General features: G+C 40.5%; 1 protein-coding gene across 4 annotated transcripts; it reads left to right on the forward strand.

The window, feature by feature from the left end:
• Positions 1-1,215: 1,215 nt before the first annotated feature.
• On the forward strand, positions 1,216-26,995 carry LOC146962824 (basic helix-loop-helix ARNT-like protein 2). Of its 4 annotated transcripts, none has more exons than XM_085769086.1 (17): positions 1,216-1,461; positions 10,229-10,334; positions 10,455-10,493; positions 11,335-11,376; positions 11,461-11,618; positions 11,721-11,803; positions 11,900-11,992; positions 14,172-14,289; positions 14,380-14,529; positions 17,265-17,499; positions 18,002-18,108; positions 19,040-19,190; positions 19,369-19,427; positions 19,524-19,635; positions 20,804-20,897; positions 21,525-21,636; positions 23,020-26,995. In XM_085769086.1, exons 1-17 carry the CDS (start codon positions 1,257-1,259, stop codon positions 23,175-23,177), a joined length of 2,022 nt encoding a protein of 673 aa, XP_085625212.1. In that variant the 5' UTR covers positions 1,216-1,256; the 3' UTR covers positions 23,178-26,995. The 4 variants fall into 4 exon arrangements, with proteins under 4 accessions (XP_085625212.1, XP_085625215.1, XP_085625214.1 ...); XM_085769089.1 differs by having other exon boundaries at positions 20,804-20,891; XM_085769088.1 differs by having other exon boundaries at positions 19,372-19,427.
• The last annotated feature ends 278 nt before the right edge of the window (positions 26,996-27,273 follow it).

Genomic DNA, 27,273 nt, shown 5'->3' on the forward strand with positions numbered 1-27,273 from the left:
AAACCCTTCTTTCTAATGGTAAAACATAATTAAGGGAGTTATTAATATTATTAACTGTGTGGGATCTTTAAAACTCAATCTAATAGTAAATTATACGATTATTAATTTCCATACGATCCCTTTTACTTCCTCGTTTATCGGAGTGCGATTGTTCTGATTTTGTACCATGAAACAGCAACAGAGTGAGACGTCATTTTTTTCTCCCAACAGAGTAGCAGAGTCAGATCGGTGGCGCGCGCGCTGCACTTTTTCAGGTTAGTAAAACGTGCGTGACCTCGGAGGAACCAAGCCATCACCGCTCCCGTCAAGGCCGGGGCTGTAGTCTTTGATATGAATCATAAATTATTTTATTATCACTGACGCAATCATCGTTTGTTTCCCGACAGCCCATTCTCTCTCTCTCTCTCTCTCTCTCTCTCTCACACTTAAATTCAATTCAAATAGCTTTATTGGCATGACATACCTACATTATATTGCCAAAGCAAGCGCTTGGAATTAAAAAATAATAATCATAACAATTAAAAAAAACATCTATGTATGTTGCTCTCTCTCTCTCTCTCTCTCGCGCGCACACACACACACACACACACACACACACACACACACACACAGAGGCTACACAACCACCGCGGTCATCAGCCGTATAGTGCTCTACTACAGGCTGTGAGGGGAGATACCCCCCCCCCCCCCCCCCCCCCGCAGAACATTATGTTCACTTCGGGTTAAATGCGACACACATCTCACACGTTGCTTGAAATCAGCTGATATCACACGAAACACAAACAGAGCACACGCACATGTTTGTTTTATTCTTTTCCCTTTTTTCCCCTTAACATTTTATGTTGCGTTAAGCAGAATGAAGCACACTGCATGTAGAGAAATGTGTGTGACTCGGCAGGACCAAAATTTCCACGACACTCTGTTGGTCTTTATGATCAGATGCTGATTCATGACTGTGTGGATCTGACATGAATGGACACCGCTGCTGCTGCTGCTGTCCTCCTCACTAACACTGATCTGCTGCTGCTCACACTCAACCACATGAATGAGCCTGCGAGGCGATGGAGGAGGAAAGTGTGAACTCTTTTTTTTTTTTTTTCCTCCCGTGATTCCTAAGGACATGCCGCCACCCCCAACCCCCCCCCCTCTCCTCACTCCCTCTCTTTCCTCACCCCCCCCTCCTCCCCCTTTACCAGCCACTCCGCCTCCTTTGCAAAAAAAAAAAAAAGATACAGGAGGAGGGTGAGGGGAAAAAAATGAAGTCAATTATACAACAGCCCGGCTCTCCGCAGCTCCCTCCTCTCCTCTCCCTCTCCCTCTCCTCTCCTACTGTAGCTATTACTACTACAGCTGGTGGCTCCACATGCGCCTCGGCGCTCCGCAGCCTTCAGCGGCCACACCGGCTCCAGTCTGTAGGCATGTCGACCGGCGGCGGTGAGGGGACGGCGGACCGGCAGGCAGGTGGGTGCTCTCTCTCATTGTCACACTGTTTATTGTGCTGCTGCTGCTGCTTCTCATTATTAGGCTATCCATCTTTTCTGGTCTGTCATCATCTGGCTGGAGGATGGACTGAGAGAGAACTCCTCCACAAAGTAGAGGAGAAGTTGTTCAGTGCGTGTTCCTGCTCATTTCTGTGTTCATTCAACTTTACGGGTGATGTTAGCGAGTGTAACGGAAGAAGGTAGTTTTAGCCTACCAGGTAACGCGTTACTCGGTGAGTGGCCCAGCAGCGGCACCTGCCAGCTGCAGCCTACTGTACCTGAAATACCGACAGGCAGCCGGTGAACAGTTGTGGCTGCGCGCCGTCGCTACGGAGGAAACCTGTCCATTCATTATTCTGTCGTACGTGCTCGTCTCCGGCGCGACGCCGCGGAGGGAGGGAGGGGGAAGGGAGCGGAGGGAGAGGGGCTTTGTTCCGGTACGAACCGCTGAATCACGTGACTGTAGCCATGACGACAACTTTTCCAAACTTGTAACAAAACATTGTTTTTTGTGTTAACCTTCGCCACACTGCCAGTTTACCTAGTCGGTTTATCCAGCCAGCCTTCACCGGGACCGGCAGCTTAGGTCGTCACGTGACTCGCGGGGTTTGTCCGTGTGGTCTTTCCTCGTTCTCGCTGGGCTTCTTTCAAAACTGGGTCAGTAGATCAGTGGAGCAGCGCTGCCTCCAGCGGGCGGCAGGGGGAGGCAGTGGCTCCTCAGCCCGGGCAGCAGGCTCTGCTCCGCGGCCTCATGTCGGAGCCTAGAAAGCGCTCACCGCCGGTGCTCCGCACTGAAGTAAAGACCGAAGGAGAACTCAAAATGCCACCAGGAAGTCAATTGTTAATGAAAGATTGTTATTAAAATAATTAGTTGCCGCAAAACATAAAAAAAAAACATGTTTGCAAAACATGATAGAACTTAAAATTAAATGGCTTTTAGGCACACACCCTCACAAGTATTTACGACAACTTCTACATGAAAGGCCTATGTTTTGTTTTGATTTTATTTCTGCACAGTAGGCTATCATGATACGTCAAAACAAATAATAGAAATTTTATTTTAAAAGAGCATGATGTGTTTAAATAATTTTGTGTGTAAAATCTTATAAAATGTATCTCTGAATTAAAGATAAAAATTTGTTCTCAGTTGAAATTGTAACATTATTGATATGTCCTACATGGTATGTTGTTGGTAGTTAAAACTTGCATTTTTAATAAGCATGATGAATATTCTGCATGTAAAATTTTTCAAATTAATTATTATCACACGCATTTTCTGTTAATTAATTTCACACTCACACAATTCTTTTTTTTTGTTATTAAAAATAAGATTAAAATCATAATCATCATAGAATAATTATATACCAGCATATTGGTTGTGTAGCCTAATGCCTTAGTGATTTAATGTATAATGTAAAAGTTATAAACACTAATCTCATTTGGCTATTAAATGTATGTCAATGTACAACTGTTTTTTTATTGTGGAAAAATGATAGAATTATAAAAACTTCTACAACAAATAATAACCCTACTGGAACATCTTTTTTATACAATGCAGATGAAATATATATATATATATATATATATATATATATATATATTTTAAAACAGATAGGCTAGTCCAAATGTTTGAAACACACTCAGACAGATTTATTTTCATACATTTTAAAAATTTTGCTGTACTGATCTGAAGCTTTTATTTAAAATTTAATTGGCATTGCTTCAGAATTTCAGAAATTAACCCTGCATCTCCATGAAAGCAGTAACATTATAGTCTCTCACAAAGTTTGGCTGTGGTCGACCATTCCCAAGCATTTCACCAGTTAAGCATTTAAACAAACCTGGTTAGCTGTAGGGTTTTGGGTAGAAGAAATGCTGTGTGACAGAATGCAGTATGTGTTGTGCCACATGTGAAAAATAGTCTCATATTGCAAAACATCCTGAGAGCGTGCACATACTGGTTTGAGGTGTAGCGGGAACTGTAGGTCAGTCAACCAGAAATAACCTAGAACACACTGTACTAGAACTGTAGGATTTGAGGCCGCCTTCTCTGTAAGACGCAGGTAAAGACACTGAGCTCTGGCATGCAGGAACCGTGTAAATGCCTCACGTTGACTCAAATAAAACTGAAACAGTCAGGGTCCATAATGAGGCCACATGTAGAAACACTGACGTGGATTATGTTCCATATGGCAGCACTGTCTCTGTGGAGAACATTTGTACAATACATAAACACCTGTTATTCTTTGCCTTGTGTATTTATTTATTGTAAAAACTGAGCAACAAACTAGTTGGAGTAATATCAATATAGCTAGCTGCTGTTAATAGCTCCAAATAATGTGCAGCCGCGGACAGATTATGAGACGACAGGAGCCTGAAGACAGACATTTGAACGTCTCCTCACCCCGGAGGTGCTGCTGTATGAGAGAACGCAGCCATGCTCGCCTCACTGTGCCTCTTTATTATTAGTATTAGGCCTAGCTGTTATTTTATCTTTTTGTGGTTGTTTTCTTGCATTGTTGCTTGTTTCTTGTTTTTTGCAATAGTTCCGTGTGTCTTTATACAAGTTCTTTGTGGTTGATTAGTAGTTAGTTTTGTCTCTCACATGTCTCTTGAAGCTCGTTTTGGTCTCTTTAAGTTTGTTATTTGTTTCTTATATCAGCCTCTGAAATGTGATGGGCATTAAAATTATCATAAATTATTAAGATTTATTAATTAATCAAACTTTGTTAGTTAAATCCCCAATTACGCCAGTGATAACGAAAAACAGGAAAACAAAAAATATCGAATCGCTACTGTGTGATATTGTGATACATTTTGTAAGGTGCAGTGAGAGCAGAGTCACTCTTTACACATATAGGTAGGCCTACTTGGTCTGATCATGAATGGATTAATGAAATTGTAAAGGGGACTGAACTCAGATGGAGCCTGTAACTGTGGCCTTGAAATCAACACGTGTGTTCAGTATGGACAAAAAGATGAGATCCACACTGCTGTGCTGCAACACTGTGTGAATGCAAACGGTCCAGTCTTTCATCCGCATTGTGTGGAAAACGGCTGTTTAATGCCCATGTGATGAATGCTGTATATTGAAAGAAGGTGAGGAGGATGGCATTTTACACCTACACCTGCCTCTCTATATGAGAGAGTTTGAAGCACTGATGTAAACATCTGTGTTTAGCTCAGTTGGTAGAGCACCCGTCCCATGTGTTGAGGCTATAGTCCTCACTGCAGGCGGCCCCGGGATTCGAACCCGCCTCCCATTTCCTGTCTCTCTCTCAACTCTCCTGTCCATTAAAGGCGGAAAAAGCCCCAAAAAATATACATAAAAAAAAAAGATTAACTCTTTAATCTACTAATCTAATCTGTGATCTGACAATTTTAACATTGCATAGGCAGGAGTCAATCCACATGGTTAGCAATGCTAACAAAGGAGCTAGAAGAGATGCAAAGTTAAATGCGGCGTACAGAGGGTGTGTACATTGTGTAGATAAATGTTGGTCAGTTTCAGATTAGACACTGTCGAGTTCAAACATAGAAGATTACAGTGTAGAGTGCAATGACATACAAGTTAAAACAAACTAGCTAAAACACTTTAGGCTACCATATACACGCACACGCCACGCACACACACACACACACACACACACACACACACACACACACACACACACACACACACACACACACACACACACACTGTATACACATATATTATAGACATATAAGGTAGGCTATAGGCTATGCACACACATTCTTGTTTTGTTTTGTTTTTACTAATGTTAATTTATGAATGTACATTTTGGTAGGTTTACCTTTTATGAATGATTTAGTTGTTACATTATCTCAGTTCAGGATTTTCTCATTGTTATGACTGCAGCTCTGTAAAGGTGTAGGACATGATGCTCTTGTGTTTGGTTGCAGAATAAAAGAACTACACCTGCAACCTTCAAACCAGCTCTTCTGTCTCACAGACAATCAACAGTCAAATCTTGAGCCCAATTTATGTCCAGATCTTTGCTCTGGCTGCTTTAATCCAGACTGTCAATCTAATTAACGCTGTTTAGATGCTCTTCTTACCTTTCACGAGCTGTGTGTGTGTGTGTGTGTGTGTGTGAGTGCGTGCGTGTGTGTGTGTGTGTGTGTGTGTGTGTGTGTGTGTGTGTAGTAGTAGCTGTACCTGCTTTGGTTTTGTGTCATTTTACACCAGGACACATTCATTTTGAGTCCTACAGGATTAAAACTGTGTCAGCTGCTCACACATGTCCACCACTTTGAACTCTTTGTTGCCTTCAGTTGTGGAGTTTGTGGCTCATTTGTGTCTCTGTTGATTGGCCCTGTGTTTTACTGTGGGACTGGCTTTCTGCTCTTTTATTTTTTTATTTTTTATTTTTTATTAATGCACATTTAAACACACATTACAAGACAGTTACATAGACAGTTAGACAGAACAGTTGGGACAGAACAAACCAGAGATTGGAGGGTGGAATTACGAGAGGGGGTGTTGAGCAGGCATATTGGGTATATTGTAAATAAAACAGAGAATAAGGACGTTGATAAAGTAAAGAAGAAGGGATAGTCTAGTTCATTTTTTAAATGGCGCCACATTGTAATTACTGGTGAACTAATAGATTTTTTCCTGCCTATATCTGTCCCATCTACCAAATCTTATACAGCACTTTCCATGACCAAATACCATGAAGTAATTCAAGTGGGATTAAGCGTCTGCTTATAAAAGGCTGCTGCCATGAAGAAGTGCATGTAGGTCATATTGTACGTGCCGAGTTTGTCACACCCCTGTGCGTTTCCTCTGCGGGTGGTGGTCTTGGTTTCTGCCTTTCAGTGATGGTGCTACGTCATCTACCGCCCTGCAGGCCCAGCCCCCCCCCCCATCAGCACTCATCGTCTCACGACCGGTGCTTTAAACAGTCGCGTGACTCACAGTGTTGCCACACAAAGCAGGCCCCTGTTGCTCCAGGGATGGCACATTTCAACCAGTCAGCTGGCACAGGTACCCAAACACAACGGTTCCTGAGTAACTTGGTGGGGAGGGGGAGGGGGAGGGGGGAGCGTATGACCTTGGAGGCGGAGTGTTGTGCAGCATCAGAGCTGCTGTGGGTGGATGGGAGAGCGCTCACTCCCACATTCCACTTTTGCGTCAGTGATGACCCACTAAACTCCTCTGGAGGGATTAAAGAAAACTGTGTCGATAACGTTTAAGTCCAGTGCGCTGCCAAATGAACATTAAAAGTGGAAAGAGTCACTTCACTCCAATTCTAAAATAGTCTTATTGATATTGATTGATTTGTCAGCTTATTGTACAAAAACATTAAAATGAGGCTTAAAGTTAAGAAAAGTTTTGGTAACACTTTTATAATAAGGGTCCCTTTATTAACGTTATAGTACATTATTAAGCATTAATGTTTACAGATATATTAACAATTATTATTATGTATTACTTAGGATTCGGCAACACATTAATTAATGTAGCCTATCAGTAAGCAGTTAATTAAAGCAGAAGTAAGCGGAATGTTTGTGTTAATATAAGTCTTAAATAGTTATATCTTCAGACAGCAATCACTTATATAGAGTGTTTGATCCGAAACACGGGTCTGTCAGTCACTCTGCTCTGCTGTAAACTGAGGAGAAAACTTTCCTTGTATCCTACAACCTTTATCCAATGAGGAGAGAGAACGGCATAAAGGGGCAGTCCTCTCTGTGTGTGCAGCCAAGGGATGCGCGTGCATGTGGTGACGTAGGGACGAGGGCGGGGACTGCTAACTCCATCGGCTGATGCTTCTCCCGCTTTTCCCTTTCGGCCATGTATTGTATTATTTGATGATGAAGTGTGATGATGATGATTTAAATTGACATGCCCGAAATAAACAAATTGATCTGACAAGAAGTTAGCCAAAATGACCGGATCGCTTACTTCTGCTTTAATGTTTACTACTCAAAGATAGTTAATAGTAATAATAAACGTTGAATATTGTAATGAGTTATCATTATGTATGCATTACTCAGCATTGATTAACACATTAGTTATATTAATACTTACTAACATTAATTAAGGGACCCTTATTGTAAAGTGTTACCAAAGTTTTTTTTAAAGTGTCCGAGCTAATGTTGTTAGAATTATTCAAAAGTTGTGAACAATAACTTTCCCTCCCGTGGAGAAAAATGAGTAGAAAATGGGTCAGTCGTGGTCAACAGTCACGTTCACTTCTATCAACACTTTTTTATTTATTCTCCACAGAAATGAAATGACACAATTTAAAGTACGGCGGTCCTGACAGAGAAGTAGGTCAATGTTACAGCATTATATAAGCCTTAGGTAAGATGATAGCCAGAACCCCATTTACTCTCACGTGCCTTTTAAACTGACAAAGGGCAGGACGGAGCTGGAGGTTTGGCGCCGTTCGCTGGCCGCCTGCAGACAGTGCAACGAGAGTTTGCCTGGAAACAGATGACTAGAGAGCAGAGCCCAGCCAAGGCATTTCAGGAGCGTGTGAGGGGAGGGAGGAGGGGAGGGGGAGGAATCCAGGCGGCCCTGCTCTCTGAATTTGTTTGGCTTTTTACTCTGGCACATGAGGAACATTCCTGTGTGAGATATCAGCCTTTTCAAAATAATCACCACCCACTGCAAACACATCTGTGAGTCATTCTCTCTGTTGGCACACACACGCTGGAGAAATCAGGCTTTTTCTGATGAAACCTGTTCCATGTTTTTTCCTGTTGTACCAGACATGGCGAGAGTTCACACAGAATGAAAGGTTGTGAAATTAAAACAATGAAACATACCTCATACACTTTGTCCATCAAGCACAGACACTTACAAACATGATGAAGAATCCAGATCTGGGCCTGTGGGTTCCAGCTCGTCCCCCTGAACCACCACCTCTGGGTGTCTTGTGATTCTTCTTGTTTGATCAATGATCCATTTTGATACTGGAGGTAACTGCAAACAAGCCCTGTACATGATAGTAACAACATGAACCTTCCAATAACTGATTTATCACAATGGTGGGCCTTGACCTGTTTGGCCTGCTGACGGGTAAAAAAGTTCCTAGAATGCTCTGGGGGTATTCTCTTTCTAATGTTTTAAAAATAAGAATCCCTAAGGCCATGACAACACTTCAAGTGGATTTTGTCAAAACAGTAGTTGTTCCAGGTGGCTAAATGGAAAAACTGTGTAAACGAGAGGATGAAAATGTATTTTTCTTTTGGTTAATCAGCGTTTGCTCAGGCACAGGAATAGTCAGTGGAGTTATGTTCTCTGAGGTCTTAGGACTATCCATTGAGACCAAGATGATGCATATTGACCTGATAATTATGGAGCTATTCTTGGTTTATTTTGGGAAAGTTTGTTTAGGAACCTAACCTCCAAAACCATATAGGGCTTAACCATAAGGAAACTGGAAACCTGCTGTAGATGACCTATTCTGGATAAGCTGCTCATGTGAAATCATCCTCATCAGCTCATGTCTCCAACAGTAAAACTGTCTGTAAACCAGCGTCACCTATATAGGAATACAACTCTGACTGTAAATGAACTTCTGCAGCTGGCAACATTACATATGCACATACTGTACTGCATGGGTTCACACTAAGATGTGTCTCTCTCCGCTCTATTTTAAATTCATGTGCCCCAGATTTTTGTTGCATCTCCAACACTTAGAATCTTTCCAAAGGTCGAACCTTGACATGTTTGATTTGTGATGGTGTCCAGTCATTTCTATTCACTGTTCTAAAACAGATGTGTCTGCACGGAGAACCAAAGGTTTTACCACAAAAGAAGTCTGCAGCTTTTTGTGGATGTAAATGGTCTGAAATATGAATGGATTCTTTTCAGGTTGCATTGGGCTGTGCCAAAAGAAAAAATAGTTTTGAGATAAAAGAGTGACATTTCATAGGTATGACCTAAAAACTGACAGCCGCCACAATCTGGCCTTTTTTTGCGATTTGCAAAAACAGATCTGTGTGCATGGAAGAGCAGAAAGTTCATGATGATTTGTAGTAGCTTAACACTGAATGAGGAGAATAAATTATTCTAATCAGAATTAGAGTCAGGTTTATAGATTTATATTATATGAGAAAAATATGCAAACAGTGTAAAATAGGTCATTTCTATATAAATTAATGAATAAAAAATTCAGGTCACCATATTTAATATGAAATATTCAAACTTTATTAGATTTAAAAATGATTCAAGTGACAACGCTACTCTATGATCAGTTGAATTCAAGTCTACAAGACCTCTGTCTTTGAGTTTATGTTCTTGCATTTCAGGAAAGTGAACTGATCCTGTAAAACTCTCACAGGAAATTTCATAGAGGAAAATTCAGATCCAATCACATAAATGTAAAATAGGTCTGCGCTCTCTATTCAGTGCTAAAAAATATCATTTTGTGATTCTATTGAGAATATTTTTTGTGCTTTCTTGGCCACTTATGTTATTTCAGATACTTCAACACAGTTATACTTTTTACAATCATCCCTGTCCTTTTGAGTCCCAATAAGAAGCAGTCTCATCATCAGCATCAAGCTTCTTGATGAATTTGTTTTGTTTGCTGCTCAATATGTGCAACAAACCTGTCAAACCCTGGTGCCAGAGCGACTCATTAATTCATTCATGCTGAATTATTAATAGAAGAATCTGACAAGCTGGCAATATGAAGATCTGGAGGCCGAGGCATTTTTTCTTGTCAGTGTCTCACATCTCTGTGACGGTTGTTTTCATGTATCAGATCCTGCTGCAGAGGAGCCAGGCCAAGCGGGGCCCTCGCTGCCAGCTGTCGAGCTGCCAAGGAAACGAAAGGGAGCCGTGGAGGAGAAGTCGGACGCCCATGTGCAGTAAGTGGAGTGCTCTGTTGTTGTTCTGTGAGGCCAGACAAACTGTGTCATTTTTTCCCTGGGGCAAAAACAGCTTGATTTCTAATGTATACACTCCTCTTGTTCTATATTAAATTACAGGCAAAGACTGGACCTCCAGATGGAAGATGACCTCAGCAGGTACACCCATCTCTCATCTCTGGTCACACACTGGCAGAGATGGGAATAATGGCATTATAAAATAACGGTGTTACAAATGGTGCCACTTTTTTCAGTAATGAGTAATCAAAAAAGTTACTGTTTCCCCGTTATAACATCGTCACCGTTACCAACAATAAAATGCGCCATTGCTTGACTTGACTTTTTTTTCAGTCCGTCAGCTAGTCAGAAAAAATGAACCAACGTTCCAGATAAACGGGATGTTAGTGGTTCCCAACCTTTTCTGGCTCGTGACCCCATTAGGCATCACAAATTTCTGGCGACCCCGTGATCACGTGACAGCCGTCAATCAAGATGCGCCAACTCAGATATTTTTATATGCTACATTTTATTCAAACTCAATTTATATTCAAGAATGTGAAAGTATAGAATTATACAGTTGTGTATGGTATTTTTAATCATAATTTTAAAAAGAATAATAATTAGTTAAAAAAAATACATTTCTATCACTATTTTTTAAAATCAATTACTGGACATTTCAGGCGACCCCATTTGAATTCCAGGCGACCCCACGTGGGGTCCCGACCCCAAGGTTGAAAAATACTGGGTTAGAGGGTTAGGGGGGTGAGTCCAAGTAATTTGACATATTTGAGCATTTTATAAAAGAAAGTAATGTAATAGTTACTTTTCCTGGTAATCAGTTACTTTTACAATGTAGTAATTCAGTTACTAACTCAGTTACTTTTTGGGGAAAGTAACTAGTAACTATAACCAATTACTTCTTAAAAGTAACATTCCCAATACACACTACACCCTGAAGGAATGCTGGGAAATGATTCCTTTTTGATCTTTTCATTTGCAGATCTGAAGAAGAGGATCAGCAGGTCAAAATGAAATGCTTCAGGTGAACCTGCTGTATTTGTCTGGATCAAATGGATCTGATCAACAGCACAACAGCTCTGAACCGACCTGCTCTCTCTCTCCACAGGGAGCCTCACCGTCAGATCGAGAAGAGGCGACGGGATAAAATGAACAGCCTCATCGACGAGCTGTCGGCCATGATCCCCTCCTGTCAGCCCATGGCCCGGAAGCTCGACAAGCTAACTGTGCTGAGGAAGGCGGTCCAACACCTGAAAGGCCTCAAAGGTAACCCTCACCCAGCCACCCAGCCACTCACCCAGCCCCGCTCATTTACACCGTCAGTAACGTCTCCGCCGCTCAGGCTCAAAGTGTCTTCTGTGATTCCAGCTGGGACAAGCGGCGCCTTTGCTGACACCACCTACAAGCCTTCCATCCTGCCTCATGACGACCTCAGGCACCTTCTCCTCAGGGTAGGTGCTTATGTGCGAACACACGTAGGCTACTGTTTGATTATACATTTATCTATTTATCTATTCATATGTACATTTGTCTGTCTTGTCTCCCAGGCTGCAGACAGTTTCCTGTTAGTTGTAAGTTGTGACCGGGCGAAAATCCTCTTCATCTCTGAGTCGGTCTCCAAGATCCTCAACTTCAGTCGGGTATGTTGCACTACATCACACTCACTTTGCTGTCATCACTTTTAAGGCAAAGTTCAACATTGGCAAATTGGCCCAGTGCCATAATCCCTAGAGTCTTAGGAGTAGATTTGTTACCTTTAATTGTTGGTGCAAGCTGTTTTTAGAACGGCGGAGCAGAGCTGTGAGCAGCTCGCTACGGAGGCTAATGGGATTTCTTGGTTTCCTTCATCAAACTCATCAAATACACAATCCAACAACTCCAAAACGCTCTGGTGGACAAGTTGTGATCTGCACATTCACCACGCTATGAGATAATAACAGAACGTTACGAGATGGAGTTGTTTTCAAGGCAAATGCAGAGACCGCTTCCCAAAAAACTGCCCCCCAACGGGAATGTGCATCAGCGGTTTTGCATGAATTTACCTTGAAAACAACTCTGTCTCGTAACGTTCCGTTATTATCTCATAGCGCGGTGAATATGCAGGTCACAACTTGTCAACGAGAGCAGTTTAGAGTTGTTGGATTGTGTATTTGATGAGTTTGATGAGGGAAACCAAGAAATCCCATTAGCCTCCGTAGCGTAGCTCTGAGCAGCTCACGGCTCTGCTCCGCTGCTCTAAAAACATCTTGCACCGACAATTAAAGGTAAAGAACCTACTGCTATGACTATAGGGATTATGGCAATGGGCCAATTTGCCAAAAATGTTTAACTATCCCTTTAAAGACAATTGCAGCTTTAATTCCATTAGGTGTCCATGTAGTTTAAAGGTAAATGTCCATGTGTAGTGTGATTATAAATCAGTCTCACCTTTGCTCTACATTTGTTTGTGCTGTTGCCTCTTCATCCTGCTGTGGTTGACAAACCACATCTTAACAACTCAGTCTGAACATTAATTGTGGTGGAGTTGGGTGCTTGAGTGGTAGAGTGGTCTGAGCATATCCCTTATGGGTGTACAGTTGATCGCCGGTTTGACTCCCGACCCACACAATCTTCACTGCATGTCTCTCCCTGCCTTCCTGTCTCTATGCATCTGATAAAGGCTTTTTGGCCTTTATCAGATAGGAGGAGTCTGTGGATTCAATGAGAAACCAAACAGCCTTAATGAAGCTCTCTTATCATCTGATCACTGCAGCTACAACCTAATATTCAATAGCCTTTCATATCCCTGCAGGGCTGCCCTTTGATAAGCTTGTATAGGTTTTCTGAAAGTCAAGTTCAAAGCACTTGGCAGCTGGACAGATAACCACACCTGCTCCATATCCCTGACCACATTTTCCAGCTTTGCGGACCAGAGATTAGGAGGGATACAAGACGGAAAGCTCCTCAAGAAATCTGTGTCTGCAGGGCAGAATGTGTTAGTGGGAGCTTTACGGACAATGACTACTGCAGCAGTTCTCTATCAGGGTGTTTTCACAGTACTCAGTAACAGTCCACAGCCGTCTAATGTGTGAAGATGTCTCCATGTTGTTTAAACAACACATTATACAAGCCCATATATGACTGTCATGTATTATAAATGTCTCAATCAAGGATGTTACCTGTATTATTAGCACATAAATACATTGAGTATATACATATAATCATGTTTTTCCTATTTGCTTTCATTTTATGAACATATCAAATACGGTATATTACTTTTGCGTACAGTGTCATGCAAATGTTTGAACACCCCTGGTCAAAATGTCTGTTAATGTGAACAGTTCAGCAAGTGGAAGATGAAATGATCCCCAGAAAACATAAAGTCACAGATGACACATTCACATTACATTTTAAACAATATTTATTTTATTTTCATCTTTTACATTTTCAAAATGACAGAAAAGGAAAAGGGCCCTCAGCAAAGGTTTGGGCCCCCTGCATAGTTAGTAGCTATAGCCCCCCCTTTGGAAACTATCACAGTGTGTCTAAGTCTCCTGGGTTTCCCATTCTTTTGCAGGCTGCTGCTTTGTTTCCCATTTCCACTCAAAAACTGGAGAAAACTAAAATAATACACTGATATTGATTAAAATGTTGCAAAAGAGTGTTTCATGTTTAACTTTATGTCTTTTGGAGATCATTTTTGACCAGGGGTGGCCAAACCTTTGCATGCCACTGTATGTGACAAAGGTGGCATGTAGTTACCAAAGTAAATCTGACAGTATGACATGTACAAAGACAGTTAAAACAAATGTATTAATTAGGTGTGATTGGGTTTCACAGCTGGAGCTGACGGGGCAGAGCCTGTTCGACTTCATCCACCCCAAAGACATCAACAAGGTGAAGGAGCAGCTGTCGTCCTCGGAGCTGTACCCCCGCCAGCGCCTCATCGATGCAGCAAGTGCGTTTCCTCTCCATTGTTTCCTCCACAGGCTGGACACAGAATGCTCTGAGTCACACCGTCTCTCCCTCTCTGTCTCTCCATGTGCAGCCGGAGCTCCTATCCAGGCGGACGCCCCCACCCGGGTCTCCCACCTCTCAACCGGGGCTCGACGATCCTTCTTCTGCCGCATGAAGCACAGTCGGGTGGCGGGGAAGCACGAGGACAAACGCACGCTGCCCACTACTTCCAAAAAGAAAGGTCTGTGATGCTTTAGTTTTCACTCAGCACAAAGACCAATGAGCAGCAGCACAAATATAGCAAAAAAAGGGAGGATGAATATGATTGGACGTGACCAGTAAACAAGGCAGAAACTGATGCTAATTAACTGTCCTGTCTTGTGTTTTTAACTGGACTCAGAGTCTGTACTAATAAATTATCTATCTATCTAAAACGACGAGGTTTGTGATACTCTTGATAATCTTCTTAAGATACTTGATTATTCTACATGAATATGCACGGTTCACATGACCTGCAGTCACACTGATCTGGTTCTGCTGCTCCACGTCGTGCCCTATTTTCAAGTAAACATTTCCAAATGACTTTACTCCACTGGAAGCAGCAGATGGGAGGGATGTGCTGCTGAAGCCAAGACAGCAAGTGCCAGGAAATTGTGCTAATTTTGGACCATTTTGTTTCTGTTCTCTTAACTTGATTGAGACCAAACAGCCTGAATGAGTTTTATCTTGAAAGGACTGGAACTATTTAGATTTGCGTATGTAGTCATGTTAAATTGTAAGTTGTGGTCCTACAGGTTTATAGCAGGTAAGGAGGAAGAGGAGGACTGTGGGTATTGATGAAAGATGATTGATAGAAAGATTAATAAGATATGTAAATGTGTATCTAAGCAACAAGGTCAATGTTCAGGCAGCTGGTGGAAAACAAACAACTATAGAGGAAGATTTGCATCCTGTCCAGAAGGGAAAAAAAAGAAATGATCAGATTAGGATCTGGTGCAGAGGTAGATGGGGATGTGGAGGGTTCATCACCGCCTCTTCCCCTCTCTCCATCTGTTGGCAGTAGTTTGCTGGGGTTGGATGTAAGCAGGTAAGACAAGATGTGACCTCAATATCCAGCAAAAACACAAACTGCACTTATCTCTGCAGCTGCTAATTTAAGCCTTAAACTAGAGAGAGGACTGATTGAATGAGTTATAATGGAATAAATGATTGAAATGTGTTTAGTTGTTAAGATGTTGTACAGAAACAAACATCCATAGTTGTCTTTTTCTAACTTTTTCAATGTGGGTCAGTTTCAATGAGTGACGACTTCACAGGAAGAATTCAGGATTTGATCAGGACCTTTTTTTTCTCCACTCAAAGAGATGCCACAATTTAAAACATGCTCTTTGCTACAGGAAGTGGGTCAGTGTTACAGCGTTGTATAACTGCAAAGTAAGAGGATGGTGCGAGCCCCACTGTACTCTGATCTGTGGAGGCAGAAACAGGAGGTCTGGGACCACTCAGTGGTTCAACTGAGCTACTGCAGCGCAGCCTGGAAACACTTACACGTCCCATAATAATCACTTATTTCTGTCATCATACATATGATTAAAATCTTATTATTCACTTTATTGTTTGCTTGTTATGTTCTGTCAGTGCTATAAAACCAACCTCCTATTTCAGTTCTTAGGAATTAAAGGAAAGGTCTTTCACTCAATCAATCAGACTTTATTTATAGAGCACTTTTCATACAAATGAAATGTAGCACAAAGTGTTTTACACCATAAAAGCAGACAAAACAAAACAAAGCAAAAATAAAACCCAAAGTCACGCAACTACACATACACACACACACACATTCATTTATAGAGCTTGAAAGAAGGCAACTGAAGCGCTTTATTACTGTCAACAATTTGCCATGAGGAAACACCAGAGACTGGATAAAACCAAATAACTAAAAATAGGAACTAAAAGTTAGCATAAGCGCAATACTAAAATTATACAATAATGATAAAATATACTAAAATTATACAATAAATAGGCTGATACTAAAAAATAAACGATAAAAAATATATAAAAGAAATATAAATATATACAGTATATATAAGATAAAGAAAGATAAATAAAAGAATAGGGACAATAGTAAAAAGTAAAATCTAATCTCAAAGACACTTTACACTTTAGAAATCATAAAATAGAGCAGAGACAAAATGAAAAAATAATAATAAAAAACAGCAATAAAACAGTATAAAACACACAAAATTATACATTAAAAGCTAATTTAAAAGGGTGAGTTTTATGCAGACGGTGGCTGGATAACTGTTGAATGTTGAGATTAGTGGAGAGACCAAGTCCAGAATGTGACCACAGCTGTGTGTTGGGAAGTTGAGACATCGTAGCAGTTCCAGAAATTCTGTAATTCTGTACTGACAATGTGTAGATTAAAATCGCCCAGAGGGAGAACAGATGGTGAGATGGCAGATAACTGGGTCAAAAAGTCAGCAAAATCAGGGATCTGCTAGTTAGAGAGAGGACTGATTTAATGAGTTATAATTAAATAAATGATTTAAATTTCACATGTTAAGTTGTTAAGATGTTGTAGAGAAACAAACATCCATAGTTGTCTGTAATTTTTTCAATGTGGGTCAGTTTCAATGAGTGACGACTTCACAGGAAGAATTTAGGTTTGATCAGGACCTTTTTTTTCTCCACTAGACAACATGTCCCATAATATTCACTTATTTCTCTCTTGATCTCTTATTATGTACTTTAATATATTTTGTAAATGCCATAAAAACACTCTCCCGTTTCAGTTGGTAAAAGTTAAAAGATCTATCTATCTATCTATCTATCTATCTATCTATCTATCTATCTATCTATCTATCTATCTATCTATCTATCTATCTATCTATCTATCTATCTATCTATCTATCTATCTATCTATCTATCTATCTATCTATCTATCTATCTATCTATCTATCTATCTATCCACAGACAGCTACAGATACTGCACCCTCCACTGCACAGGCTACATGAGGAGTTGGCCGAGCAGCCAGCTGGACTCGGAGGGCGACATGGAGAAGGAACCCTCCCACCTCACCTGTCTGGTGATGGTGTGCCGCCTCCACCCCCACGCGTCCCACCACCCCCCCAAAGACGTCCACGTCAAGCCCACCGAGTTCGTCACACGCTGCGCCATCGACGGCAAATTCACTTTTGTAGACCAACAGTGAGTGTCCCGATTCTAACTTCCCAACATCTGCACCATGTATCTGTCTGTGTGGAGAGGCAGCCACTGGTCCTATAGAGAGGGGGTGGCTGAGGGGGGGTGTGTGTGGCGGCGGCGGCGGCATGGAGGCCTCTGAGTGTTCAGCATGAGTCTGGGCGATGGAGATAATGCCTTCTGTCTTCTTTGCCGTTGTTTCTCAGAAGGAGGTGTGCATCTTGATGACATCACATGAAAATCTCTTCTCATTGTTGGGAAGTAATTTCACACCACAAGTATAGTGAATCATTTTATCCCATCTCCCATTTGTGTGACTGACTGCTGAGTACTATTTCCATGTGGTGAGGCTCGTGTCCACTTTCATTCCATGTTCACTGTTTTCTGAGTGGCACAAACCTGAGATACTGCAAAGGAGGGAGAGAGGGAGAAAGAAGGGAGGCGGGGGGAGAAACAAGGAGGACGCACAAATAACGTAACTACCTTTGTCAACCACTGTTTTTCCAAGAGCCACGACAGTCATCGGTTATTTGCCACAGGAAGTTCTTGGCACGTCGTGTTATGAGTACTTCCACCAGGACGACCTGCAGCACCTCTCAGAGAAACACAGGCAAGGTGATGGAGCTGATGTATTTATTCCCATATGTGTTTCTGAGCTCAGATGATTGGGTAACACTTTACAATAAGGGTCCCTTAATTAACGTTAGATAGTAGGCTACATTATTAAGCATTATAAACTAATTTGTTAATTAATGCTGAGTAATGCATACATAATGATAGCTAATTACATTATTGAACTTTTGGTAACACTTTATTTGACGCCTATAATGCATTATAACCATACTTATAATGAGTTATAATGTAGTTATAGCACTATAAAACTATAGTTATAAACACTCATAAATGATCATAATGTTTAATGACAATAACCATAACATGCTTATTGTTTTTAAAGCCTTATGATAATTTATGGGTGTTTATAATGATGTTATACACGTTTATAAACCAATTATAACACATAACTATATTTATAATGCATTATCGATGTGGGCATTGTCAGCGAGTTACTAACAATTATAACGTATTATAATACCTGACCTTATAAGTCATGATAAAATGCTGTTTAGTGTATTATGATTATTGTTATAAAGCATTATGATCATTTATGAGTGTTTATAACTATAGTTTTATAGTGCTATAACTGCATTATAACTCATTATAAGTATGGTTATAATGCGTTATAGAGATAGGCGTCAAATAAAGTGTTACCCAACTTTTATTATTACTTAATAATTTATTAACTAACTTTGTAAACATTAATTAACTGCTTACTAATAGGGTACATTAATTAATGTGTTTCCTAATCCTAAGTAATACATAATAATGATTGTTAATATATCTGTAAACAGTTAATTAATGCTTAATAATGTACTAACTAACGTTAATTAAGGGACCCTTATTGTAAAGTGTTACCGATGATTAAAACAAAACATCCTCAAAGTGAAAATGCTTTGTGGTGACACCCCCATGTTCGATCTTTTGGCAGTTCTTCGGAGCAAAGAGAAGATCGAGACGCAGTGCTACAAGTTCAAAACGAAATACGGCTCATACGTTGCACTGCAGAGTCAGTGGTTTACTTTCACAAACCCATGGACCAAAGAAGTTGAGTTTATCGTGTCTTTAAACAGGGTTATCTCGTAAGTATGAATTCATTCATCAGGATTTAACCAGCTAGCGTCTGTTTATCTCTTATCACCTCACATACAGGTTCATTATCACAGGAAGGCTGGCTCATAATAAAATGATTGTTCATCATATTGCCCTAAAATGAAGTTTATTGATGTGTAAAGCAGCCTGTGTTCTGCTTTGCACCAGCAGGGGGCCTAGTAACACAAAAGATGAGGAGGAGGCCGGCAGCTCAAAAGCACTTCAGGGTAACAAATGCAGACTACAGTTGTATTTTGTATTAATTCAGACATTTCTTCTGTTGTTAATGTAAATAATGGCTCTGCTGTTTCCTCCTTCCACAGACGACACTAAGCAGACTCTAGTGATTCCTGGCCTTTCCAGTGGTTTAGGCCCAATGATCTACGCAGGCAGTATAGGGACCCAAATCGCAAATGAGCTCATCGACTCCTACAGGTGCTCTGTGTGTGTGTGTGTGTGTGTGTGTGTGTGTGTGTGTGTCTATGTGTGTCTATGTGTGTGTATGTGTGTGATTAGACACTTAAAGCAGATATCAGTGGAATGTTTTTGTTAATATAAGTCCTAAGTAGTCCTATTTTCCGTCAGCAATCACTTACATGAAGTATTTCAGCCTAAACACGAGTCTCTCCGTCACTCTGCTCTGCTGTAACCCGAGGAGAAAATTTTCCTTGTGGGATACAAGTGTTATCCAATGAGGGGAGAGAACGGCATGAAGGGCTGTGTGTGCAGCCAAGGGATGCGCGTGAATGTGGTGACGTAGCACGAGGACCAATTGATGCCTGACAAGGGCGGGGGCTGCTAACTCATGGTGCGTTCAAGGAAACTCGTACTTTGTGTTTTTCCTTCCTGTGAAGTCATACCAGTTCGATCTGGTACGAGTTCACGGGTCGGAAGTTACGAGTGGCCGTTATAGGGAACTTTCACAGACAACAGGTCGGTAAAAACACGAGTGGGTTGCCTGGAACGCTACAAAGTCGTAGTTGTGACTTGAAGCTGTAACTTACGGTTTCAAAAGCCTGCCTTGAACACAGCATTACGCCGAAACGGCCGTGCCGATGATATCTGCTTTAAGATAGCCGCGAGCAATCGCGTCAATCTTGGCAGGAAATCACACAATCATTTTCAAAATAAAGAACTTTTCAAAATAAAATACAGCAATTGACACACGGTGTTATTTACTTATCCATGATGTAAAAAACACCGGATCGCTTACTTCTGCTTTAACTAATGCTTAAAGCAACATCAGCACCATTCATCCTATTAACCATTTTTCTACCATTGCAATGAGTCTGGAAACATTATTTTAAGGCCGAAAAACTCCGCAATGCTACTATCACAAAGTGTATTTATAAACTACATACTAATGAGTATTCATGCAGAATGAATGAAGAATTCAGTATTTATTACAGTAATGCTTAACTAATGCTTAATAGTGTGTATTTATCATAAAGTGTTACCGTTAAGATAAGTTAAGATAAGATAAGATAAGATACGATACTAAGATAAAATTTACAGCAGAAGTGGATAGTGAAAAAATTGTAAACAAAAGCAATACAACAAATATATTTATATTTAAATGACTCTATACTGTGTTTATGGGCAGGATGAACTCGTCTCCATCCAGCGGAGCTTCCAGTCCGTTTGGCACCATCCAGGAGAAAAGTCTACTGGTGTCCCCAAAAACCAGCAGTGTGAGTGTGAGTGAAATTGCATTTAACACATTTAACTAGTGAAATATTTCATTAGTATGTGTTTTTTATGTGTTCATTTATGTTATCATTATGAATATTTCTAGTACAGGAAGTACTAGTTCTGTCTTTACAGAACATTTACATTGTAACCAGGATATAGCCAAGACAAGGCTACTTCATTTGCACTGCACACTGGAAAACGTACTGCATGTGTCATGAATCTTTCTGCTGACTCAGCTACATCTCCGCAAAAAAAAACCTCCAGAACCTTCTCTTTTAAGTGTGATATTTCATATAGATATACAGTATATAGATACATTGCACATTTAGAAACTAATGATAAGCAACATGATAAGTTGTAATGATGCTGAAGCAGCTCATACAAGCCATTGTCAGACCATTAATTGAGTCCACAACCTCATGTAACATAAATTACTGTCACTACTAATAGGTGTATAAATAGTATGCCCAACACTACGTGCTATATTCAAATCTTGGGAAAGGTGTGTAGAAGTAATTAAGTCAGTGTCTATTTATACAACGTGTTCTCTTGGGTGTAATTACACACTTCAGTGGAGGAAGGTGAAACATGGGGTCCTGTGCAGCGTTTCAGTAGAAAATGTCTTTTTCCAGGCGTCCAGCAGAGAGGACACAGCGGGCGGCTCATCACAGTCCCAGTCCGAATCGGGGACGGCGGCGGGTGTTAGCAGTGCAGCTTCTGAGAGTGCAGCTTCTGAAAGTGCAGGTACTGTGATCAACCCAGTCCACTCTCAGCTACATCTCCGCAAAAAAACCCTCCAGAACCTTCTCTTCATCTCTCTACAAGGGATCAGTGAAATTCAACATACGTACAGAAAACACAAAAATAATGCAAACAATAAGACTATAGTGTGGCCAGATCTGCCTATATTTTCTGAGAGACAGAGCATTGGAGCAGAGGGGCAGACGTCTGGTGTAGTGATTATTTTGGCCAATAGAGGGAGCTGTCTGCTCAATCAAGCAGTAACATGTCACTTCTTCCATCACCAACCACTTGCTTGCATAGTTGCTGTAAAAAAAAACGTGACCAGAATCAAACATGTGTCCAGTAAATCTGCACAGATCAGTCTTTTAAAGCCAGGAGAAACTGCCCCTCACTTTAATCTATAGATAGAGATTAAACACTGGATCTGTTGAGCACTGAACTGGAAATATGCCCAGTCATCTCAAGGGGTCATCTTAAATAATCATTCATAAGTTAAACAACACACACTCCTGCAACATTGTCTTTTAGTCCATGGGCTTAATCTAATGCTTGATGTTGGGTTAGATGCAGATGAAGCTAAAATTCTATAGTCCAGTCCAGCATGATAAAACATATGTGTGTAATTTATAACATTCTCTGGAAAACAACACTTTATATCTAGATTATCTAGATCATTTGCAAAAGCAGATAAATGCCATTTTGAAAAAAATGAGCTGATGCTTTTTAATTATTCTTTGCATAGTGTTGTTTTCAATAAAGCTTTATTTTTTTTGAGATACGCCTCATCTCCTTGGTCAAAGCCACTCAACTTTGGTTTGACTGATATCACCAGGTGTAAATAATAATAATAATGCTTATAAAACCTTCACATTAAATTAATAAAAAATATAAATATTCTCCAGTATTTATTAATAAACTACTTTATGTTTGGGGTTAGCAAGCAACTGAAACACATTAACTCTTGATGCTACGAGCTAATCTTTAACAGGGATGAACCTATTGCTTACTGCTCCCTATGGTCCACTGGATACAGGGTTTACCATTTTGCAGTGATATCTGAATTTATAGAGAGAAATTATCATATTTAGTGCATTCAAAGGGGCATTGTGAAAAGTACTGTACTTCTGATGGTCACTTAGTAAGCAATATAAGCAATTTAAAGCTACCATCATGCATTGCATTTTCTTAAAACACATAAAACCAGAGCAGACAAAACAGTGTCAGACAGTGTCATTTTCATTTTACTCACTAGATAATATTCTACTTCCTGAATAGTGAGGAGGGAGGAGTGATGGTCCCAGACAGCTGTGATGCAACAGTGTCTTTAAAAACAAAACAAAAAAAGACACGACATGTTGTTTTTCTTTGGTGTGTCCCATCCAGGTGAGTCATCCCAGCTCGACCTGGACAGCATGGTGGTGCCCGGCTTGAGCAGCTTCAGCAGTGACGAGGCAGCCATGGCAGTCATCATGAGCTTGTTGGAGACTGATGTGAACATGGGTCATTCAGGGGACTTAGAGGATTTACACTGGCCTTTTTAGGGGGAAGGGGGTGCACAGACTTTCAGCCCCTCTTTGCTTTCTTGTGCCGTTTTCTTGCCATTTGCCGAGAACTTGGGGCGTTCAGATGTTCGTGCGGTGTCTGAGGGATCTGGCTTTGCACAGCTGAACCCACTGGACCCGAGAGATGGTTGCTGCAGACACAATGGTGGCAGACCTCAATCATAGAGGAATACTTTGGAGGTAATGGCAACTCCAGTAAATCACACAAAAATCCACCAACCCAAATGTTCAAACAGAAAACAAGGTGAGAACCTTAACTTAGTGGGAAAACGTACAGTAGCACACTATGACATTAGCTATTTAGCTGTGCTGACTAAAACAAACGTAGCCTACTAGTTGTAACATTATGGACAGGTCCTTATTCTGTGGTTCAACATTGAAGTCAGTGGATGTGAGTGTTTGTAAAGAGCCAGTCTGGTAAAGGAGAACAATGACAGATCTAAACAACTACTTTAACAATAACAGTGAGTCCTTAGGGGTGTAAGGACACATCGATCACATGATCAAAGACTCAATAGCATTGATGCTAAATTGGAAACATCAATCAGAAATTTATATTATCATTTGTAGGATGCGCCATACCCCGGCACGTAATGAGTATCACTGCAGCAATTTCATATTTAATTTGTAAAGACATGTGTAGCTAAGTCCTAAGTTCTAAAGATATTTCAGCGAATCATTAGGTGGCACTTTATAGTGAACACATGGATTATTTTTTATTTAAAAAAAGATTGTTTTTCATTTAAATGTCTGGTTGAGCTCAGGAATAAAACTGTAAATATTTTAGTTACTTTTTGTGATATGATATGAATTGAAGTGTGTTAAATCAGCTGATGATAACATCTCATATCCATTATTTATCCCTTAACTCAGGGGTGTCAAACTCATTTTAGTTCAGGGGCCACATAGAGAGCAATTTGATCTCAAGTGGGCCGGACCAGTGAAATAATCGCATAATAACCTATAAATAATGAGAATGCAAAATTTTCCCTTTGTTTTAGTGCAAATGAACCCTCTGTTTTGTAAAACATGTTGTGAACAACCTGAAATTTATTGAGAACAATACATAAATTTCAACAATATTATGTCTCTTCCGGCTTCTATGTGATTTTCACACTTATCCGACGGGCCGGACTGGACCATGTGGCGGGCCAGTTTTGGCCCACGGGCCATATGTTTGAAATCCCTGCCTTAACTGAATCCAATTTAAATTGGCACTTTGTGATAAAGATCAAACGTTTTCCACCGAATCAATAAAATATTGTATCATGATGAGACTTGTGACTTACACCCCTGTGGAATGCATCCATAACCATCTTTGAAAATGACCAAGATTTAACTAAAGTTTACATCCCTGAATTTCTCTAATATTAAATTTAGGAGACAAAAATGTATTTATTGTTAAAAATACCAGTTTATTGGTGAAGTATTTTATACATAAGTTATACATTATTTAAATATGCTCTTCTTGTTCACTATTTTACACTAATAAATTATTTAGTTTGAGATTCTGTTCAGTTTGTTCCAGCAACAAAAACATTGAAACAGTAAGTTAAAACAGGAAGTAGGCCTACCTCTTCATCAAACTGAATACACCTGGGTGAAGGTCAGATATCCCCCATGGTTGAGGTCTGCCATCTTGCCCCTGCAGTCTGCCCCCCCACCCCCATGTCACTGGAACCTGTACCAAAGGCCGCAACACATCGTACATGAGGAAGCCTGATAACGAGATCGAGGTTGAAGTCATGAGGAATACAGAGACTGTTATGGCCCCTGAGGTTCAGTGACTTCATGTCGTCCTCAGTCACACTTCAGCATCCTTAAAGGGGCTTAAACCTGCCCCCCCTCCCCTCCCACCGGAGACCACTCTATGTCTGCTGCCCCCAATGAGTTACCACCGTGTAGAGGAGACTCAGACTCCGCCCACGTGCAGCGCTGCTAGAGGAATTCCTCAACTCTTTGGCATTTGCAAAAGAATTGGTACCCAGTGATAACTTACATGTTTTTAATAACATCTGGTCTGATTGTTCCATATTTTTTTTTACTGTTTTTTAAAGATCCCACTTTTTAAGTCATGTAAAAATACTCTGCTGAGGTGTATCGTGTCTGATGTTGTTTGACAGGAACGTCATCTCCCCCTCAAAGACAATTCCAGACTATTATTGAGTATGCAATTACGGAGCCGTCTGTAATTCCTTGTTGCCCACGTATGAACACAACTAATCCAGTTACACTCCGTTTGGAAGACTGAACGTTACAAACCAATTAGTCCTGAGTAAAGCTGATTCTCAACATGTTTTTGTATGTAGAAATGATTTAAAACGGCATATCTCATTTAGCCATAATGCTGCCACATAGCTCCGGAGCACTTTGACCAGCACAGAATAAGCTCTGTCGTAACATGAGCTGAGAGTATGCAGAGATCATACGTTTTTATCTAGTGTCACCAGCGCACACTGTGTGGTTTGACCAGCCAGTGCTATCTAAAGCCACTAAGGAAATGCTTCTGTGGAGCGAGCTTTATGTTGAGGTTGTTTGAAATACTTGAAGAGTGACTTGTCTTTATGTTTTTGGTCCCAAGATATTTGATCCTCATATTTAGCAAAAGTAGAAATCCTCCCTTTCCTTGAAATGTCCTCGTCCACGAGGTGAACGCCGCCACGTCCGTCACAAATCCAAGATCAGGATCCGAGAGTCCACAGAGAAATACATTCTTAAGAAGAGGGCTTTGTGTTAGTGTTCTCTCTCTGTCTGCTTTCATATTGAATGTGCACTGAAGGACTGAGCCCTAATATGCCTAAGTGTGTTCGCATATCACATATTTACTGTAGTCCAGACAGTTCTGTGAAGGAAACCTGTTGTACACTGAGCTCCTGGGACAATGTCAAAGGTCCACCTTGGGTGTGAGAATGTTTCCTGGTGGTTAACAAAGGACGAGCCAATACTTTCTGACAGATGTTAATACTGTGGTGTTACCCCCACCCCCCTCCTCTTGCCCCGAAACAGTATCGACTGGCCCACTGGACAGAAATATCCCCAGCATTTTTGTTGCCAGGGAGACAGTAATGATGTAACTTTCTGTCTATTTCTGAATGTCCAATTATCACAACAGCCTCTTGTAAAACACAACTTCACTTTATAGCATTTCTTTTTTCTTTTTGTTTAAGCAGCAGTTCTTGAGCTCATCAGCAAAGAGACAAATTCTAACACTAACCCTGCAGCCTCAGGGAGGGCTATGGGCACAAACATGAATGATGCTATTATCAAACTATTTATTTCCCTGTGATCTTACTTCAAAATCCACTGGTTATTGTCAGATAACGGCCTGACAGACTGAGGAAAGTGTTAAAAAAAAACTAAATAGATAGAATTATATTTTATCACATGACCCCTGAGCTGCGCTGTGGACTGATACGAACAGTGTGAGAGGATGTGAGGGTGGAGTTTATTTTTAAAGCCAGTGACTGGATTTTATACAGCACACATAAACTCTGGTATTATCACTGGTTCCTCTAGTCTTGAAAGCATAATGTGATTGTGTTGCCTTGAACGTGTTTCAGCACAAGGTTCACTTGTAAATCAGCCATTATGCGCTATCTTTGGCTTTATAAGCAAAAAGTGTTGGTACTGGACAATATTTGCTTTTGCCATCAGTGCCATTTGAGATGGACACTAAAGCATATTGAATATGCCATGCTATTAAAAGACAGAATGTCTGATATTTGTGCAAGTTGTCGTCAATGTATCTGCTGTAACGAGTGAGAGATGAAGTCTTTGACAATAAAACAGTTGTTTTTTCATAAATGGTCTGAATTCTATTTTATCATAATTAAGATTGTGTTATTTGTGAGTTACTTTTACAGAAAGCGGCTGGAAATGAATATATCTAAATCTTTTGTCCTTTTCCAGGAGGATGAACACACTGAAATTAACAACACTTCAGTGTTTTAGGAAGCTTCACACAAGTAAGAAGTGTAGGAAATAACGGCACATAAAACATAGAGATACAGCTTTCAATCATCAACTTCTGGCTGCTGTTTTAATTTGTTATTACAAGTCACATCATTACTTTATT

The sequence above is a fragment of the Trachurus japonicus genome, chromosome 23 (genome assembly GCF_045865225.1).
Source record: "Trachurus japonicus isolate A0001 chromosome 23, Traja_1.0".
Classification (NCBI taxonomy): domain Eukaryota; kingdom Metazoa; phylum Chordata; class Actinopteri; order Carangiformes; family Carangidae; genus Trachurus; species Trachurus japonicus.